Consider the following 19,929-nt stretch of genomic DNA (forward strand, 5'->3'; position numbering starts at 1 on the left):
GCGTGTGCCGAGGCTTGTGAATGTATACATCATCTCATAACATGACCACAGCGCGACTGGGAAAAGAGAAATGTTACTGTGAAAATAAAAAAGTACTGACGCTCCGTTTAGGTGTTTCTGAGTAAACTAAGGAGTACCCGTATCATAAGTGCACAATGAGGTAACTATGAATGTGTCGGGGAAATGATTGCCGGGGATAAGGTTAACATCTCATTAAAGGCTAAAAATAATCAAGGACTTCTCAAACTGCGGTTCCGTTCGCCGCTCGCCCCCGCGACGACGACGCTCACCTTTCCACGTTTAGCAATCCTCTCCATTCGGATGCAAATTAGCTAAATCCACATTGCACCACGTCTGATAGTTGATTTAAACAAATCCAGTTGCCCGTGCCGAAGTTGGGGTGGAGGAACCAGGATTTGAGAAACCCTGAGCTGAGCAGCGAACCGACACGCCCAGCCTAGCCAGATGCTCTGATGCTTCGCTCAACGTGGGTTTGCTGGGAGGATTGATCTTTTTCTAGAAGTGGGAGCTGAACCGAATCCGTTCGCTCGAAAAAGCTCCTGCCAGGGTTGGCTACGTACGGTGTGAAAGAAGTTCAACACCCGTACACGTGAACAGCAGCACGTGGAGCGGAACGCCGGACATTGTGCTGAACAACGAGTGGGGGACGACCCGAAACCGCATCGGAGTACTCGCACCGCACCGCACAACCGGAAATGCTTACGGCGAGAGCCAGGTTCGTAGGGCGGTGCGCTAACCACTGCGCCACCACTCTCCACATACGTATCCACGCGCACAACCAGGGCTGTAAACAGGAGGTGAGCAGCGCCCTCGGTGAAACTAAACTTCTTTTTCATTTTATCAGGTAAGGCCCACTGAGCTATGTAGCTTTTCTTTCAGAAGCGACCTGGCCACAAGTGATAGCTCAACGAAGTGGTGTATCACGTGGTCATTTCTAGCAGCAGTCAAATACACTAAACGCACGTTGATTCTAAGTGTGGAGCGAAAAAAAAACCAGAAGACTTGGAGAAAATTCCACGTGACCACGGGTAGAGAGACATGCAAACTCCAAACATATATAGGCATCTGGGTCGGAATCGAACCCACGACCTCCTGTATGCCTGGCGAGGTAGTTAACATCTCTCCACCGTGGCACCCAATGTTTAAAATGCATGTGAAGATAAATCCAACGTTGCACCTCACGGACACTCAGTCGGATGCGTTTGGTCACGACTGCCGCCCCCAGACAGACGTGTCAGAGGAGGTGCCCCCCATCATTTCTCAACTCGTTCGTAAAGACGTTTGAAAGTTTTAGCGTAGCGCGCATAACATCGCAAGGTCAGACGTGTGAATCGGCGAGCAATATGTGTCAATCAATAATTGTTGCTGGACGGCATCAACCTTGCCTTGAGCTGCTAATCTAGAGTCCCCATAAGGAAGCTGTCGATGATGTTATTTCAATCAGCCGCAATTATTTATTACATTTACTCAATAAATTAATTATATGTGGCCCAAACGCACTGGCGCATTCAATTACGTAACGTTATGCAATATGCACACACAATGGATGGCAATGCCGATTGATTGGTTGGTAATGGGTTCGCTGTAACCTAAATAAGAAGTGGCACACGCCGGTAATCCGGCACTTTGGAGGCAGCGCCGGTTAAAATCGCGCTGGCAGGCCTCATCGTGCGCGAGGTGGTGTACAGCAAATAGGTTGCTGTGCAGATTTGATTGATGTCTTTTGTTCCTATATACCGCTATCCGCCTTCTTGCGTTTCTTCCCGCGTGCTACTCCTCCCCACACTGGGAATTGCTGATTGGTGAAGGGCGGGGAGCGTGGGGCGGGGGGTTGGTGCCACAGGCTCGGTTCGGATGTCACTCACCGTTGATGTTCGCCGCGGCCGGGAATTATCAACTCCACATCGCTGGGATCAGGCAGAGGTTCAACTAACGCGCACGCAACGTGCAAACGCGCTCACGATAGCGCCCACCGTTCCGCACCGATACATCGAGGAGCGCCACTGCAACTTTTCGAGCACGTGAAGATTACAGGGAGAGAAAAAAATGCTCCATCGAGCTTCATCTGGGTCAATAGGTTGATTACTATCAAGACTCGTGTGAGTGACATTACAGACTTTAAATAAAGAGCGAGGGGATGCAGCGGGGTTTGGGCAAGGGGCGGGGAGGAGGAAGGAAATAATGGGGGGAAGCAAATTCCCAATCTGTGTATGTTGCATGTTGAACTTCTTTCGCACCGTACGTAGCCAACCATGCTAATCGGAGATGCGGGGGGGGGGGGGGGAAAGGACATCAAACTAAAAACAAAAAAGCACTTCTAAATCAATGAGCTTACCGTTTTGATCTAAAAGTGCATAGCTCCAGTGGCTTCCTAACATCGGAAGGAAGAGCGTTCCAGACGGCCGCAGAAGCGCATCTGAAAGCGCGCGATGCGGTGAGACCGTCTTTGTTCGATGGCCGGCCAAAAGCCGCCGCTGCGAGGACGACCGGAGTTCACGTGATGGTGGTGTATGATCCCAAGTATGTGAGAAAGTGTAACATTAATCCAGAAAAATCTGCACATCAAAATTATTCCGGCCTCCCACCGCCAACTCCATTCCGGCCGCCCCCCCCCCATCTCCCATAGGCCTCTGTCCTTTAAACCCCCGTATTCCTCTGACCCCACCTCTCACCCCTGAGCGATTCCCGTTGTTGAGCACAACTCAAAGCAAACAAGGCCGGCCGGAAAAAGCGTATGCTCGCCTACGGAGAAAAGACAAAAAAAACAAACAGGGCTTGCGATCAACCGCTGATGGGTGAAACGCGCTCGGACGGGAGGATTACAGGCCAAACCGCGGCGAGACATTGTCTGGACCGTGCCCCCCCCCCCGCCCCCCCCCATAGCTCATCCCGTGCCCTGGCCACGCAGAGCCCGGACTGGGCCAGTGCTGGGATGGGAATAGAAAAGGGAGGAGGGGCACACGAGGTGGTGGAGCGGCGCTGCTCGTAACATGTATATATAAAAAAAAACATAAGTAAGGAGATTTTGCGAAGCCCCCGTTGAATGCCCTACGAGTGAGCTAATTGCGAGCGAATTTTTCTTTTTTGCTCTCGGACGAACGGACTTGTTTGGATTACGGACGGATGTGAGTGGATTGTGGGGTGGTGGGAGGCGGGTGGGGGGGGATGGAGAATGGAGGGGAGAGATGAGAGGATGCAGTGGTGGGGCGATGTACTGAGAGTGTACAAAGCCGGGCGCGGAATAGAGCACCCGGACACCGAGGAGGGGGCTGTGTATACAGCGGTGAAGCGAATAAAGGGGGGGGAGGTGGTGGGTGGAGGGGGGTGCGGGTGGTGAGCGGTGGCGGAGCGGTTAGCGCGCTGCGCTACCAACCCGGCGGGCCGGCTTCTATTCCCGATCACGGCCGACGGCGGTGACAATTTATCTGAACCGGTCCTGGACCTCCGCTAGGTAGGCTCAGCCTCAAATGAGTACCTGGTGCGGTGTGTAAATATCGCAACGAGGAGGACAAAGGCGGTCAGGCGTGGTGCTAGCCACCCACCACCTCATGTGCCGTGCCGGCCTTCATAGGTGTTCGCTAACAGCACTCGCCTCAACAGCCTGTTAAGGCTATACGGGGGATCTTTGTCTTTGTCTGCGGGCGGGAAGGTAGTGGGGGGGGGGCAGTGGTACGGATGAAATGGAGGGAATACGGGAGAGGAGCTTTCGGATTTCAAAAAGCTTCGTCCTCTGAGCATATTGGATTCCAGCGCCGGCTCACAGCTGGCCAAATGGCCTGGAAATATTTGCTTGGAGTTGTAGATTTGCTCACGCGAATTGCAAAGTGTTTGTTTGTTAGACGCCTGACGGCAAACATCCATGAAAGAAAGATAACATCGACGCTTCTGTAAGATCACAACGTCGTGGTCGTTGCTATTAGGATACAAAGCTGAGAAGGAATAACTGTGGCGTGCGCACTTGATGTCTTTTATCCTTGCTCACAAACAATAACAATATCAGAATTATTATTCACCCTATAATTTGCAATTAATTGTTATACCATAAAAAAAACAATATGCCAGAAATTTTGCTTCGATTTCGAAAGAGCACTTGCGTGTTACTTTAAACCAATTTGCGGAATACAGCACTGAGTGGAAAATAAGAATATTCTACAAACAAATATAAAGACCACCCCCTCCCAACCATTAGCATGAAAACTAAACAGAAGTTGTGCGCGTACTCTGCTACGAACAACTGCTACCGGAATTCAGTTCCCTGCGCACGGATAGAACATTTGAGCCGGTGCTAGGCTGTATACACACTTCACCCACCAGCGTTGACCAGTGCGGTGAAGTATGGCCATCCACCCCCCCCTCTCCCCCTACCCAGACCGATACGGCATGGGCAGGCCTTCATCCGGTAGTGATTGGACAAAGGACCCTAAATTATGATTATAATTATCATTATTAATAATAATGATGACTAACATCACACCACGTTGTAATGTAACCTTAGCAAATATGCAATGTTGCAAGTAAAATTTTTTTTGTGCAGCAATGTCGTGAATTCATTTGCATGACTCGAGGCCGTGCGGGCCCTTCGGCTTCGAGCGAGAAGCGGGCGACTCATCTGCGCGTGTCACACTTCTTCACGTCGTCGTCGACGGAGGAGAGGGAGGGAGGCCGAGCTGAGAGCGTTTGTGTGCGTGTGTGTGTTTTTGTGTTGTTGCCCTGTCCTAAAAGCAGCAGCAGCGGCGGTAGTAGTAGCGGCGGCAACAGCGGCAGCAGCAGCCTCTATCTTATCAGCTGCGTCCCCGTGGTCAGCGACAGCTGCGCCTCATGATAGCACGCATCTCACCCCCGCAATTTAAAACAAAAAAAAACCCAACAACAAAAAATCGTAACGCCCCCCCCCCGAAAAAAAACCAATGCTTCGTTAAACAAACAAAAGGCATTGGGCGGGGGGGCGGTTGGTGGGAGGCTGTATTGGTGCAGTGGGGGGGAATGAGATTGTTGTAGGGATGGTGACGGTTATGATGATGACCACGACGACGACGATGATGATGGAGAGAAGGGAATTGGCTTGGGTCGACCTACAGATTTTAGCCCGCCCCGCGGGCACAAGCCGTGCTCTCCCAACGTCGCTCTGTCCACGGATTTCGCTGCGGTTGATTCCTTCATCCGTGGCCGACGGCCGATGTTCGCCGGTGATCACTGTCCTAACCCAAGGCCCATCATTTCTGCCACTCCCCAGGCACCAACAATCAGTAGTGCCCCCCACCCCACCTAACCTCCCTTCCTTTCCGCCCCCCCCACCCCCCAGAGACCTCTGCCCCTCGTTTCTTGCACGTCTTCCCATGATTAAAAATTTCCCCATCGTTCAGCAAGCATTGTCAAAGGGCGCATTAAGTCGTCACGGGTGACATCTCAATCTGACGGACGCGGCCGGTTGCTCCAACAAAAGGGCCGATTGTTTGCCGTTATGCGCTGAGCCAGCTCTAAAGGAGCAACACACACACACGCGCGCGCACGCATGTGTGTGCGTGCGTGTGTGTGCGCGTGTGTATGTGCATGCACGCGCGCACACACACACTAGCGGTAATCTACTGTACGTCCGCCTAATCTATTCAAACACAACCGTACACAATATTCGGTGCAAGTTCACAGATACAAACACTAAGAGCGGTTGGCGATCGTGAAGCTGATTGTCCTTTTTCTGTTTGGTACGTGCCTTGACATCGCTCGGCGTTTGCCACCAAAAAAAAACCACACAAGGTGCCAATTAGCTCCGCGACGATTGTAAATGTTGCTTACAATATGCAGGTGATGCTGCTGCTGCTGCGTTGGCAATGGTGCACAAGCACAAATGACAACATCGGCGACATCTAAAGAACTCAACACGTTCGTCAATAACACAGCGTGGCCTTAAAAGGAAAAATAGATAATAGGAGACGTTTCAGGCACGCACGCAGAGAGGCTAGATAGACAGAGTTGACGAGAGTCTTTGCACTTTACACCATGGGGGCTTGATGAGCATTAAATTAATTTAAACAAAAATTAAATCCTTCCATGTTTTATCATCAATGCGCAATGTGTCGACCCAACTTGTGTGGCTAATTCTCTGAGCCCACTTACTGTTAATTTAATTTTTGTTTCCAAGAATACAATATTAAGATCACACAACGCCAGTTGAATGATAGCAGAGATCGCAGCTGAATTAATGAAATGGATAGCTTACAGATATTTAAATGGTCAATTCGAGTTTTCCATTTAAAATATCGACAACACGTGATAAACATCACACAGGTACTGAAAATCACTACATCGTCAACGATGATAATAACAATCCTAAAATAAGATTCGTTATCTCAAATAACAATAGAAATCTACGTCTACAAACGGTTACAAGTCTCTGATACTATTTTTTCTATTTTACCAGGTAAGGCCCACTGAGCCCTATAACTTTTTTTCACAGGCAACCTGGCGATCATAAATGATAGCTCAACGAAGCGGCTTATCATCATCATCACGTGGACATTTACAGCGGCCAAACACTCCAAACGCGTGACGTTGATTCTAAGTGCGGAGAGAAAAACCCCATAGGAGCCGGAGAAAAATCCACGCTACGGCGGGGAGAGAGACACGCAAATTCCAAATATACAGGCGTCAGGGTCGGGATCGAACCCACTAATAGGTGCGCTCGTGCCCGATCTGTTACCACATGCAGAGTGAATGTAAATTCTTGACCTTTAACAAAGCACCGCCGTACACGTCCTCTGTCAGTGCTCACGTAATGAATGTAAAGCCCCTCACTAAGCCTCAAACTGCCCTCTCTGCAGTCTCGAAAGTGCGAACGCGCGCGCTCGCTCGCTCACTCGCTCGCCCCCTTTCGCTCCCTCGCTCGCGATCGCGATCACGAGGGGTCCCGCCTGCGTTGGCAAAATGCGGAGCTTCGGAACCCCCGTTGGCCCAAAATCTGCTGCTTTTTATTTCTCCTCTTTTCTAAAGAGGAGGAATAATGGTTGTGCTGAGATGGGTCGCGCGAGTGCGGACCGTGATTGCTAACGCAGCGTGCGTGGTCAGGGCCCAGGGAGAGGATGGAGACACCCGTTGCCCCCTCTAGAGCAACAAGTTTCCTTTGTCTCTCTCTCTCTCTACGCCGTCGAGGGGTTGTGTGTGTGTGTGTGAATGCGTGTGTGTGTGAATGCGTGTGTGTGTGAATGTGTGTGTGTGAATCTGTGTATGTGAATGCATGTGTGCGTGTAGGGGTTAGCGCTACGCTGCGCTACGAACCCGGCGACCCGAGTTCGATTCTCGCTCAGGGCCAACACCGGTGACGATTGCCTGAACCGGTCCTGTTTCTCCCCTAGGTCGACTCAGCCTCAAATGGGTACCTGGTGCGATGTGTAAACATCGCCACTAGGGAGATAAAGGCGGCCGGGCGTGGTGTTGGCCACCCACCCCCTCGTGTGCCGTGCCGGCCTTCATAGGTGCTCGCTAACAGCACTTGCCCCTACAGTTTGCTAAGGCTACACGGGGGATCTTTTTTCGTTATCGTTTTTTGTATTCCGGCCGGTGATGGTCTTCTTTCATTTTAACGTGATGAGAATGAAAGTGAGCAGTGGCACGCATTTGGGTGGGGCAAAGTAAAGCGATCACCATCATCTCCATGGACCTGTCCCATTTCATGGACGATTGTGGTGATGCAGGGCAGATAGCGTTAGGGCCAACGGGTCCTCTTACAATGATAATGGTTGATCGTTAGCTGCCAGATAATAGTGGTCTGGACAGCAAATAGGCTGATGGAACCAAAACATTTTTGTATTTATATGCTCATGTGTATATACTTGTACACCTAATGACGTCACGCAATTTTGGACGATTTTTTACCCCCCCCCCCCAACACACACAAAAGTCAGACCCCCCCTCAAATATGACGTCACAAAGCTCTGCCCCCCCCCCTTCCTCCAAAAATAAAACATTCTTCAAATCGCTTTAAACTATTGTCAATGTAGTGCGTAATTAATGTGGTGCTGCACTCTGATGCTGTATGAGAAAACATTTATCAAAAAGTCTATTTAATTAAGTATTTATTTAAAGTTGCGCATTTTGATGTGACGTCACATTTCTCAACCCCCCCCTTCGTCACACATCGTCACAAATGTCTGACCCCCCCCCCCCCAGGCCCCCAATTCAAGAGCAAATTTTACATTGTCGTTTCCAGAACAGACAAGAGAGATTTATGAGGAAGTGTACGTCTGAAGAAAGTTGGCGTTTAGACAGTTGTTGTTTTATCATCCATTAGCCGACATCGGCTGTAGCCTCCAATCATTGACACTGTTAAATATGAATGCTACCAAGTACATCAATTGATCTGAATGAAAACAAAACAGACCCATTTGATTGTGGAAAACGTCAACGCGGAGAGACGGTTGGTGGCCTCTGTTTGTTAAAGAGTGGCAGTTGGAAGCACAAATAGGTGCCACATCAGCCAGCTGTCGATGTATATTCCAAAAGTATTCGGGCAGTTTTGGGGTGGCGGCAGTGATTTGCACAGCGTGCTATAGACCCTACGACCCGGGTTCGATTCTCGGCTGGAGCTAACGTCTCTAGCGAGTGATGTCAGAGCTGGGCCTTGGAAGAAGGGCTTCCCTACGCTGCGTCAGTTGTGGGCGCTTGTTTGACCATACTTCATCACGCCGGCCAGTGTGGGTTCCCTGAAAGCACGTGGGCTGGGCCCGAACCTGTTCAGATATTACTCGCCACTAACGCTCGCTGCGGTCGGGAATCAAGCTCGGCTTGTCGGGTTTGTCGCAGTGAGCAAACCGCTGTGCCACCGCTCCTCCCGTGGTAGGTCAATATGTGTTGATATTTTGTAAACATCCATGACACAATAAACAAAAAAAACACTCTTTCACCGTAATGACAAGTGTGTGTTTATCAAGGGGTATCGAAACTAGAGATACTGCAATTGGGCCATACGAAATGCCCTTTTGATGGCTGCGATACACACAGAAGTGCCCTTAATAGGATTTGATAGGGGGAACAGCTCTCCAATTGGCTCTGATTGATGGACAAGCCCTGCGATAGACCGAGATAGGGAGAGCGGCTTTCTCCGATGGGCCAGAGCGACGGCCTCCGCGTGTGATCAATGCGGCTGTGAGGCCATATTGTCAGCCGTCTTTTCATCTGCAACAACCAGATGGTCGCGCCATCCCCACCAAACAGGTACGTCACTTGCGCAAAGGCCACAATGTGCGATGCGGAATCCCCTCGTAGCGAAGTGAGATATACACGTGTGTGTGTGTGTGTGTGATTGGTTGCCTTCATTTTGCCCCTGAGATGATAAGCGATGGAGCGATGTTAACTACCTCGCCTGGTATACAGGAGATCGTGGGTTTGATCTCGAGCCTGATGCCTGTTTATTTGGAGTTTGCTTGTTGTCCCCGTGGTCGCGTGGATTATTCTCCGGGTCCTCCAGTTTTATAGGTTTTCCCCTTTTTTTGCCAAAAAACAGGTGTTAAGATGTTAAAATACCAAACTGAAACCTTTTACAAGGAATCATGTCCGCATTAACCACAATATTTGTGGTCAGAATGCAAACAAAAAAAATATTCTGATAATACATGCATTGTCTTTGAAACTGATTGGTCCACGCCAGAGACAGCTTTCTTTTGAGCCTCGTCTACAAACGGTGTTAGACCAGAGGACGCCAAAAGGCGTACGTTTAGAAAATGCATCGGCTATAAATTTCCACGTGATAAGCCACTTCATTGGGCTATCATTTGTGGCAGCTCAGTGGGCCTTACCTGGTAAAAATAAAACAGTTTTATTTGTTTAGTTTATCGTTTCTATTTTGTAAGGGAGGAGAGCTAGGATGAATAAAGCGAGCTCCGATCCACCATCTTTATGTGGCCTGACCTGACAATAGATGATGAATCATGATGCTGGCAGCGAGCACCGATTGTGCATTTAGTCATTGCTCGTTTCTAAATTTCAACTGGCCAAGTTGACCAGCCTAATTATCGGGAGTGGTGGCAAAGTGGTTAGATCGCTGCGCTACGTACGTGTGTTGAACTTCTTTCGCACCATACACAGCACAGTTGTCTATGTATGGTGCGAAAGAAGTTCAACGTACATACACGTTCAATTCAAATTATCGCATATACGTCGATGCATTAATCGATACGTTTGTTGAATAGTATAGAGGTACATTTTATGCATTGCAGAATGTTTGCGTTCAAGTCTCTGTAAAATTGGCATGTTAACCAGCATTGTTTCAAGCGAGCCTGACTGCTGATGAGAGACTGAATGTCAAAACTGGTCTTCCTGAGTCATGGAGATCACAAGGGGGAGAGGAACCAGCGGTGTGGACAATCGTGGGGGAAACAATTCTCGAATAACAAAGGCAGCAGTAGCAGCAGCAGAAACGGAGTGAGCTCAAGGGGTTTAGAAGTTAATTCTGGGTTTATCCAAGGAGCCCGAGGCTGCTTCGAGTCAAGTTTACAAACGGAGGAGTGGAAGCGGGACGAGCAGAGAGATACATGCCACCGCGAGACCACAATCCGGTTTCGTTTAGAGGGCTGAAATTTTCTGTTGTGCAGCGCTCTGTGATCTTCCGATGAAAGGCGCTATATAAAGATGAAGAATTATTTTCACAAAAATAGTACGTACGTATAGCTATATTTACGTCGAAACGCGCATTCTGCACAACGCCCCGAGTGATTCGCCCAGTGTTTGTTACACTGCACCAACTGTGTGCACGCCAGTGGAGCGGCGGTGCAGCGGTTAGGGCGCGGCGCTACTGAACCCGGTGAACCGGGTTCAATTCCCGGCCACGGCTGACATCGGTGATGAGTTAATATCAGAACCGGTGTGAGCCTCCCCCACCATTCACCAACTCTCACTGTGACCAGCATGATGCAGGATCTTAAAACAAAAAAACTCTCAGAACTGACATGGCAATGTCGAGACCTTGATCTATATGCTGTGAGCGTAGAAAGTAAACATTTACCAAACATAATTGAGCCACGTTTGCAGCGATGGTACTTTCATTCCCTTTAATATTACTCGAGCACGGTATATATATGTTCCTAAATTAACGACGAACGTCAAAAATAAAATGGTAAATATATATGTTTGTGCTCATTGCTACTGGCAATGCAATCGCTTAATATTTTTTACGTGAGCACGACTGCCGGTTAATCTGAAATGCTGATCAGCCTGCCAATAGAGAGTCCACTGATCTTGCGTCACAGACCACATTTTGACCAACGAAGACGCACATTGCAGCCCACCGCGGTGAATGAGATTTTTCCATCGGAATCCCACGTGTATTTCGAAGTAAAATTGGGTGGAACAAAAAGGAGGTCGGCAGGAGAACGACACTTGGGTGGGTCGACTCCGAAAACGACCGCGGCGTCAGATTTTGAGTGGCGACGCTACTGGGATAAAAAAAATGCAGTGATTTTTTATTGAATTGGAAAAAATAATCGGACGTAAAACAATGGATTTCGGCGGTACTAATACTGATGTAAGTTTCATGTTATTTTTTTGTTTGAAAATTGATTTCCAGTAAACATGGACATGTTCTCCGATTAGTGCGGTTGGCTACATATGCTGTCAAAGAAGTTCAACATACATACAACATTTTTTCTTTTTTTACAAAATGTCTCCATGCTCAATTAATTTCAGCTGCGCATAGAGCGGTGTAAATTTTACATTACCGGTGCAGAGACCGATCTCTCCAGAGTACAACCACTGTTGCTCCCTCCCACAAAAGAAGTGCTCGTTTCATGGACCCTGGAGGGCATTATTGGCCAAGTCACATCCCATCTTGAATTCGAACTCGGAGACCTTCTGACCGTGTCAAGTTGCGCTCACCAAAGAGCCACCCTGCCAGGCGTCATCAATGGGTCTCGAGTGCGGGTCAATGTGAACGTAGAGAGGTTTGCTTACAGCTCGCGAATGGAGTTGGCCAAAAATACAAATAGAGGATCGCAAAGCTCGGGCAAAGGTTTCGTGCCGGTTCTGGCCTGCCATCACACTTTTCTGTGGTTTTCCAGCACCTCCGTGCCACAACATCCTACAGTGTTTTGAGATGCAATTTGCAAGACCGATACTGCTACAAATAAAACATAATTGTTATGGTATGCAAGCGTGGGCGGGTGTGTTGATTGAGGATCCGAGCTTGCGCAGAGGCGAGCGCTCAATTGCATCATCGGTGAGCGCAGGTGAGGGAGCAGGTGAGTATGCAGGTGAGGGAGCAAGTGAGGATGCAGGTGAGGGAGCAGGTGAGGGAGCAGGTGAGGGAGCAGGTGAGGGAGCAGGTGAGGGAGCAGGTGAGGATGCAGGTGAGGGAGCAGGTGAGGATGTAGGTGAGGGAGCAGGTGAGGGAGCAGGTGAGGATGCAGGTGAGGGAGCAGGTGAGGGAGCAGGTGAGGGAGCAGGTGAGGATGCAGGTGAGGATGCAGGTGAGGGAGCAGGTGAGGAGAGAAGGTGAGGGAGCAGGTGAGGATGCAGGTGAGGATGCAGGTGAGGATGCAGGTGAGGATGCAGGTGAGGGAGCAGGTGAGGATGCAGGTGAGGATGCAGGTGAGGGAGCAGGTGAGGGAGCAGGTGAGGGAGCAGGTGAGGATGCAGGTGAGGATGCAGGTGAGGATGCAGGTGAGTTCTCACCTTGACGTCGGGAAAGTAGAGCTTGAGCATGTTGGAGCTGGGGTAGCGAGTGTAGAAGAAGATGAGCTTCGCCTTCTTGAGGTGCGTGGGTGTGAGCCCATCCTGGATGTGCACCGATGGTTAAGGACCACGGACAAGAAGCCAATGAAGACCAGAGTTGCTATGCCTCCTAATGCAGCAGAAGTCGGGTATCAGCACACCGAATGTAAGCATGGAATCAAAAGGCAGGCGATGCACGCTCCTCCGCACAATGTTTGTCTCTCTGAATAATTTGTTGAGTTTTTTTAATTTCACACATCCCGCCAGCCACACGGCCCACCTACTGGGAGGGCAAAGTTTCAGCAGAATTGATTCAACGGAAGCCAAAGCTCCGGACCGGGTTCGACACTCAGAGTCGGGCTCGCTTGAAGCCACGCTCGGTGGGAACTGCCGGGTTCTTGTTGGCAAGGAGCGCTCTCTGCTTCGATGTGGGTCCCTCGCTCGACGCGAAACAATGCAATGCGCGACGCAGCAACAGCCGTTAGCCTCGTTGTGGAGAATACAAGGAGCAGAATGTACAAGCAGGCAAAGCGTCTCCTTCACACGCATGTCCCTCCACGTAAAAATATAAATGTTGTTTTTACACAACCCACATGAGCACAGTTCTGATGAAGGCGACTCATGCTGACATTACACTGGTGGCTGGGGGGGATATAAGCACACACACTTCGGATATAAGAACAACTGGCCTTGCTCCCTATATCTAGGTTCAATTGTCAAACTAATAATAATAATGATGACCAAACAGATGTATATTGTGCCAGCTGTTAAAGAGCCACACTCATTACCTTGTAACACACACAGGGTGCTACATCAATTCATTCCATGCTCACCAGCCAAGTCTTGCACGTTAACCCAGGTGGTGCCTTCAGAAACAGTGACATTCGCAGTGCTCACAATAATAAGATTCCTGATACTAAAAGCCAGGAATTAGGGCCAGACTTAAAATCAGACGCACAAGTGGCTTCAAACTGAGACCTGGAAAGCACATGGCCCATGATTGTACTGGGAAAACAGATTTAGCTTCACGTACGTGTGCAAAACCTCTGCACTCAAGAACAATGGGATGGACATTTAATCAGTGGCCGCAGTGGTAACACCCGCGCCTCACAGCAAGGGAGGCCCTGGGTTCGAATCCCGGCGGCTCGGACGCCTTTCATTGCGGAGTGTGTTTGTTGTGCCCCATGTTCTGCAGAGTGCGAGTGGAGTGTGAGTGGAGTGTATGGAAGTGTGTGAGAGTGTGAGCGTGTGAGTGGAGTGTGTGGGAGAGTGTGAGAGTGTGAGTGCGTGTGTGAGTGCGTGTGTGAGAGTGTGAGTGGAGTGTGTGAGTGTGAGAGTGTGAGTGCGTGCGTGTGTGAGTGAGTGAGTGGAGTGTGTGAGTGTGTGAGAGTGAGTGGAGTGTGAGGGGAGTGTGAGTGGAGTCTGAAAACGAGTCGAGACTCGGTGAAACATTTCTCGGTAAACAAACGTAAATATAATAAAGTAATTAATGCACAACTATTCACGCATCGATTCCATGTCCTCGGGCATCACGGTGTAAAGTGTGATCTCTACACTCCACCCCTCTCTGCTCTGGAGAAGTTATGTTGCTCAACACTTTAATAATATAAATATATGAGAATAGGTTTTCACTCTTTTTTCTGGCAACAAACAGTTGTTGAGATGTTAAAACACCAAACTGAAACCTTTTACAAGGAATCATGTCTGCGTTAACCACAATGCTTGTGGTCAGAATGCAAAGAAAAAACACACTGATAATATATGCATTGTCTTTGAAACTGATTGGTCCACACCAGAGACAGCTTTCTTTTGAGCCTAGTCCCAAACGGTGTTAGACCAACACCTGTTTTGTTGCCATGAAAAAAAAGGGGGAAAACCTATTCTCATATTTTGGTACTGGCAAAGTAGGTCGCATGAAATATTAATTTCTATACAAATAATACAATGTACAACCACTTGCCAATCCAGTGCATGATCGCGTGTTAAATTGTCAACGAAGGTTGTTTGACTTCACTTCCCCATGCTGATCGCGGTGCCAGTTGGCAAAGAGAGGCCCCAATGTCAGTATATCACTCGCCACCGACGGTCTCGCCGTGGCCGGGAATCGAACTCAGGTCGCCAGGGTTCACAGCTTAGTGCCACTACCCACTGCGCTACTGCCCGGCGACAAAGCCCCACGGGTGTTTGAGATTGTTCTGCTGCGAGGCAATATCAATGATGAAAGCAGCGAGTTTTGTATCTCTCTTTACTGTTCATACTTCACGTGGCAAAATGTTAGCACGAGCACTTGCGTACGGATTTTCAGTTACATGACCGCACTGGAATTCTTCGCAAATGATTAAGCGCGATTTATCCACAATGCACTCTGCCAGACAGGATGCTATTCCCAGGATTCAGTGGGTGCATCTGTGTATTTTTTTTTTGGTTATTCAAAATAAAATGTTGGGAAAAAACCCACAAGGAAACGGTGAGCAGATTGAAATCAAACTTCACATGAGGACTGTGAAATATGTTCCCCAACCCCCAACCCGCCCCCCCCTCCTTGAACTCGTGAGTTCCGTAATGCTCTTTCCAACGTCAAGCGAACTTGTTGGCCGAGTGACTTTCCGAAGCGACACACACAAATCCCTCTTTTGCAGCCACCGCGTCACGCTTTTTTTTTACTGGCGACGTAATATCTTTATTTTTTTTCTCTCTCCAACTATCACGTTAGTTATTCAGTTTTCTCGGGAGCCCGGTCTGACGTTTTTCCGAATTCTGTCATCGGCATTGTGGTCTCGTGTAGCGTCCCGCAAGCTTTTGCTTTAAAAAAATCAAAAAAATCCACGTGGACGTATGAACACCTCTCAGAGGAGTAGGTGGGATGCGGAAATGTTAGAAGCTGCGCGCAACGCACGTGTAACGAAATTACGCGGCCGCGTGGAAAATTGGGGGAGTTGAATGGTGGTGGTGAATCACTAGGGGGGGGGGGTGGGGGAAACGTCAAATAAAATTTGTACTTAACCATCGCCGATGCGATAGAAGCGATTATTCCGTCAGGTTTATTGGGTTAACGTGCACGAGGAGAGGTTGCCTGAACGTTAACAACGTCGAGAAACACGGAGGGAAGCCAAAGTTGTGTTTTTTTGTTCAATGGAGATCTGGATATACAACAACAACAACAACCGGCGATTGGTTTGACATTAAGCGATACTTTTTTTGTAGCAACCTTGCAGAAATGGTGATGATGGTGGGCTGAGTCGACCTCATGCCGGGATTCAAATCATCTGTAAGGCTACAGCACCGATTCGACCGGACAAGTTTAAATAAACGGCGAGGAATATAATCACGTTTTTTTTGTAAAGCAAGAGTTCATTAACCCGTAGAATATATCTATATATATAGAGAGAGACTTTGATAGCGCTCAGATGAATGATAGGTCATCAGAAAACTTTTTTGTTACATTTATTTGCAATTATAACGTATCTCTTGATATAACCATTACCGCGTAGATGTGAGGTGTCTAGAGAAAGGATAATCATACTTTGTGGGGGTAAAAAAAAAAAGTTTGGTTCCATCTGTAATAAGATTGTTTTTCTTGTCAGTGTTCACAGCTTCACCTGCAAGGTGCAGCGTTAATTAATCAAGACACCTCGTGTGTACGTGGGCACGCGCACAATCACGATAGCACGTAAACACGAGCTGTCTATCGGCGCACACACACAAAACACAAAAAACACATTATATTCAGAAATAATTGTCTTTTACAGATCCCCGCTTAAGTTGGCAGATATCCGTCAGATGTGCGACATCAAAGAGTCGGGATATCTGCAAAGGAAGCAGCTGAGCTTTTTCTTTATCTTACCAATCTTTAGTAATTTCAGACTTGCACCTGATGGCCTTAAAGAACGCTGCCGATATGAAGGGCACAATGCACCTCTCTAATGTACGGCTGGGTGAGCAACTCATGAAGACAGCCGAATGAATGAATGAATGTCAAATGAAACAGCGAAGAGTATAATATGACAGTCCGAGCGGTTTCCTACTGGAATGAACACGTGTGGCGGGGGAACCCTTTGGCTGTTTGCAGCCTTGAGCCAGCAACGGGCATTTCACGTTCCTATGACAGGGGTATGACTCTCCATAGAACAGCCACTGCGTGACCCTACCAAGAAAGTGATACTCAGTTTATCGTGACTAAGTAATTGAATTGCTCCACCTATACTTACAGGATGCTGCAGAGTATGTGCAATGACTTGATTTGACATACCAACAGCATTCTGTTTCAAGGCTGCAATTTCATCCAAACATGAATTCTATTTTTAATACTGCGGTAAATGTAGTGGCCTCTAGTGGCTGCAAGAGATCATGTAGGCCCCATTACCTGCACCATATATGAATCGTTACACTGCTGATGTATAGCAGTCGAGTTTCGTAAGGGCCCCGTGGATTTAAACTGTCCAAACGAACCACTGGAAAGTTGCCAGTTCTAAACCACGTAAGGTGGTTGATCCAGCCCATCACCCCTACTGGTTGATAACATTTTTACCATAATAGATGTTGTCGGGTTAGATCGCCTAAATATAAATGTGTCGTTAAACCGATAAGTAAGGTTTTTCACGTAAACAAAACGTGCCAATTATTGAATAGTACTAGTACAGCACACCGGTTTGTTGGAGAGTAAACCCACAACACGGAGAGTAAACCCACAACAGAACCCACGGGTTTAACGACGCATTTATATTTACGCGATCCAACCCAAAAACCTCTACGACGGATAATATTGGTCGCGAAAGCACCACTTTGTGGAAAGTAAAAAGTGGTAATCCAACAGACGCACTTGCAACTGTGTGACACCAGCTGGCACCATGCCATGGGAATGTGGAATTGGCACTCCTGGCTCAGAGCCACCAAAGATGAGCACCGCCACGTGGTGCTTCGAGCGGGGAGACGGCGCAAGGAGTTGACGCTGAGCGCTATCTCAGAGTTCATCGGGTTTCATGTTCTGTTTTTTTTTATAATTAGATCATTAAAAAACATCTACGGTTTTCATCGTCAACATTGACGAATGAAAAAAAAACAATGAAAGTCCCGATTTTTAAATGGTTTAAAATAGTCTGGATAAAAGTGTGTAGTGCAGTAACGTTCGCCGTGTGCTTGTTACCGGCTCTACAATCGCAATTGCTGCAGAGAGCCACATTCTCTCGCCCTTTTGTCTTTTGTTTGAATGCAGACCCACCGAGTGTATCGCTCAGCAAGAACAATCAACATCGGCAGCGGCCACGGTCAACCCACTGCTGGATTAAGGGGCCTGCCGGAGCCACTGCACAGCTCGCAATGGTCACTGCGATGTAACAATGATCAACCGACGGACCCAGCACACACTCAACAGCTGATCGCATCGCTCCCGTCTCTCCTCCTCTTAACGCAATACAGCCCCGTAATGTGATTGTGCTGTGTCGCTTGTGATCCCCACATTTACTGGTGGCCCCGCGGTGAACGCTCTGCACTATCAACGCTGCCCCGACCTCGGTTCAATTCCTGGTCAGTGGCGAGTGACACCTCGACGCGTGTTCGAGGCCTCCCCGCGAGGTCGACTCAGCCTTAAATGAGTACACGGTACAATGTGTAAACATCAGCACTGGAGGGACAAAGGTGGCTGGGTGTGGAGCTGGCAACACATGACCCTCCTCCTTGTGCTGTTACGGGCTTCATAGGTGCTCGGTGGCAGAGCCGGTTAGCAACAGTCTTAAAGGCCATATAGTGTGTAATGGGTATATATTGAACATGCGCAGCTGATAAAATTCCCCCCCACCCCCATCGGAATAACGGGGACAATTTTGGGTGTATAAAGCATCTGCGGATGCTACACAAATAGTGGGCATTTAACCACTGATGGGGATGGGGTTTTTGTTTAAGAGCAAGCAAGGCAACACCGGCACAACTCAAAGTTAGGCTGAGAGAGGTGAAGACGATGTCCTTCAGAAATGGACTTGGACTCGAGAAAGGTCTCTGCAGAGGGTGGGGGATGGTGGCATTCCAGACAGTGGGGGCAGCTGTGGAGAAGGAGCAACCTCCCACTGAACGGCGGTTGGAAACAGGAGGCCTTCCTAGCCAAGGCACATTAGGAGTGGCTTGCTGGCCCCATCCATATTTCAGACATTGGGGGCAGCTGTGGAGAAGGAGCGACCTCCCACTTGAACGGCGGTTGGAAACAGGAGGCCTTCCTGGCCAAGGCACATTAGGAGTGGCTTGCCGGCCCCATCCATATTCCAGACAGTGAGGGCAGCTGTGGAGAAGGAGCGACCTCCCACTGAACGGCGGTTGGAAACAGGAGACCTTCCTAGCCAAGGCACATTAGGAGTGGCTTGCTGGCCCCATCCATATTCCAGACATTGGGGGCAGCTGTGGAGAAGGAGCGACCTCCCACTTGAACGGCGGTTGGAAACAGGAGGCCTTCCTGGCCAAGGCGCATTAGGAATGGCCAGCTAGCCCAATCCAAGCTAGTTGCAATTTCGTCATTTCGCCCAACCCGACGGCATCTCCTTGCAATTACAACTCGCAAACAAGGGTCAGTCTGGGTTGGGTTCACCGTGCTCCGTCGTTGCCGTCGTCCGCCTGTTCACGCGACGGCACACAATGACACCACGGCACGGCGAATCTGCATATATTATCAGAGTTATGTTTTTTGTTTGCATTATGGCTGCAGGTATTGTCGTCTATGCAAACATGACTCCTTGTAAAAAAGGTGTCAGTTTTGTTGCCAGATAGAAGGGTAAAAAACCCATTATCATATTTTTTTACTGGCAAATGAGGTTCCAATGGTGGTGAATCTGCCGTCCACAAATCGTTGCTCCCGCATCTCGACGCGTGACCACAACGAGATCGACAACAACCACCGACAGCACGCGCCAAAGCGGGATGCGCGCGCGCGCACAACGCTCGAGTCGACGACGAACACAAAAAAATTAACCCGTAAAAACAAAGTTTTTCACTATAAATCTTTTATATGCGTGGCGGCTAGAGTCCTCTCGTCCTCTGGCTTGAGATGGCTGCCACCTATGGGTCAGATGATTGCCTGCCACCATTAAGCAATTGGTAATTAAATATATTAATTTTTTTCCTAAAAAGTGTAAAATTTGGGAAAGAAATTTTCACGAAAATAAATTGTCACGCACAACGAGTCTGTGTGCAAAATGTCAGCTCGATTGGATCACGGGAAGTGGGTTAAAA

At 48.7% G+C, this 19,929-nt stretch overlaps 1 protein-coding gene across 1 annotated transcript in view; it reads right to left on the reverse strand.

Annotated features, from left to right (window-relative positions):
- PROX2 (prospero homeobox 2) overlaps positions 1-13,057 on the reverse strand; it is a 55,364-nt gene extending 42,307 nt beyond the window's left edge. Inside the window, exon 1 of the mRNA XM_078602508.1 lies at positions 12,679-13,057. Within this exon, the coding sequence (XP_078458634.1) occupies positions 12,679-12,708 (30 nt within the window). The 5' untranslated portion in view covers positions 12,709-13,057. The remainder of the gene's footprint in view (positions 1-12,678) is intronic.
- Between the last annotated feature and the right edge of the window lie 6,872 nt (positions 13,058-19,929).

This window comes from Lampetra planeri, chromosome 18, assembly GCF_965212315.1.
Source record: "Lampetra planeri chromosome 18, kcLamPlan1.2.h2, whole genome shotgun sequence".
NCBI lineage: Eukaryota > Metazoa > Chordata > Hyperoartia > Petromyzontiformes > Petromyzontidae > Lampetra > Lampetra planeri.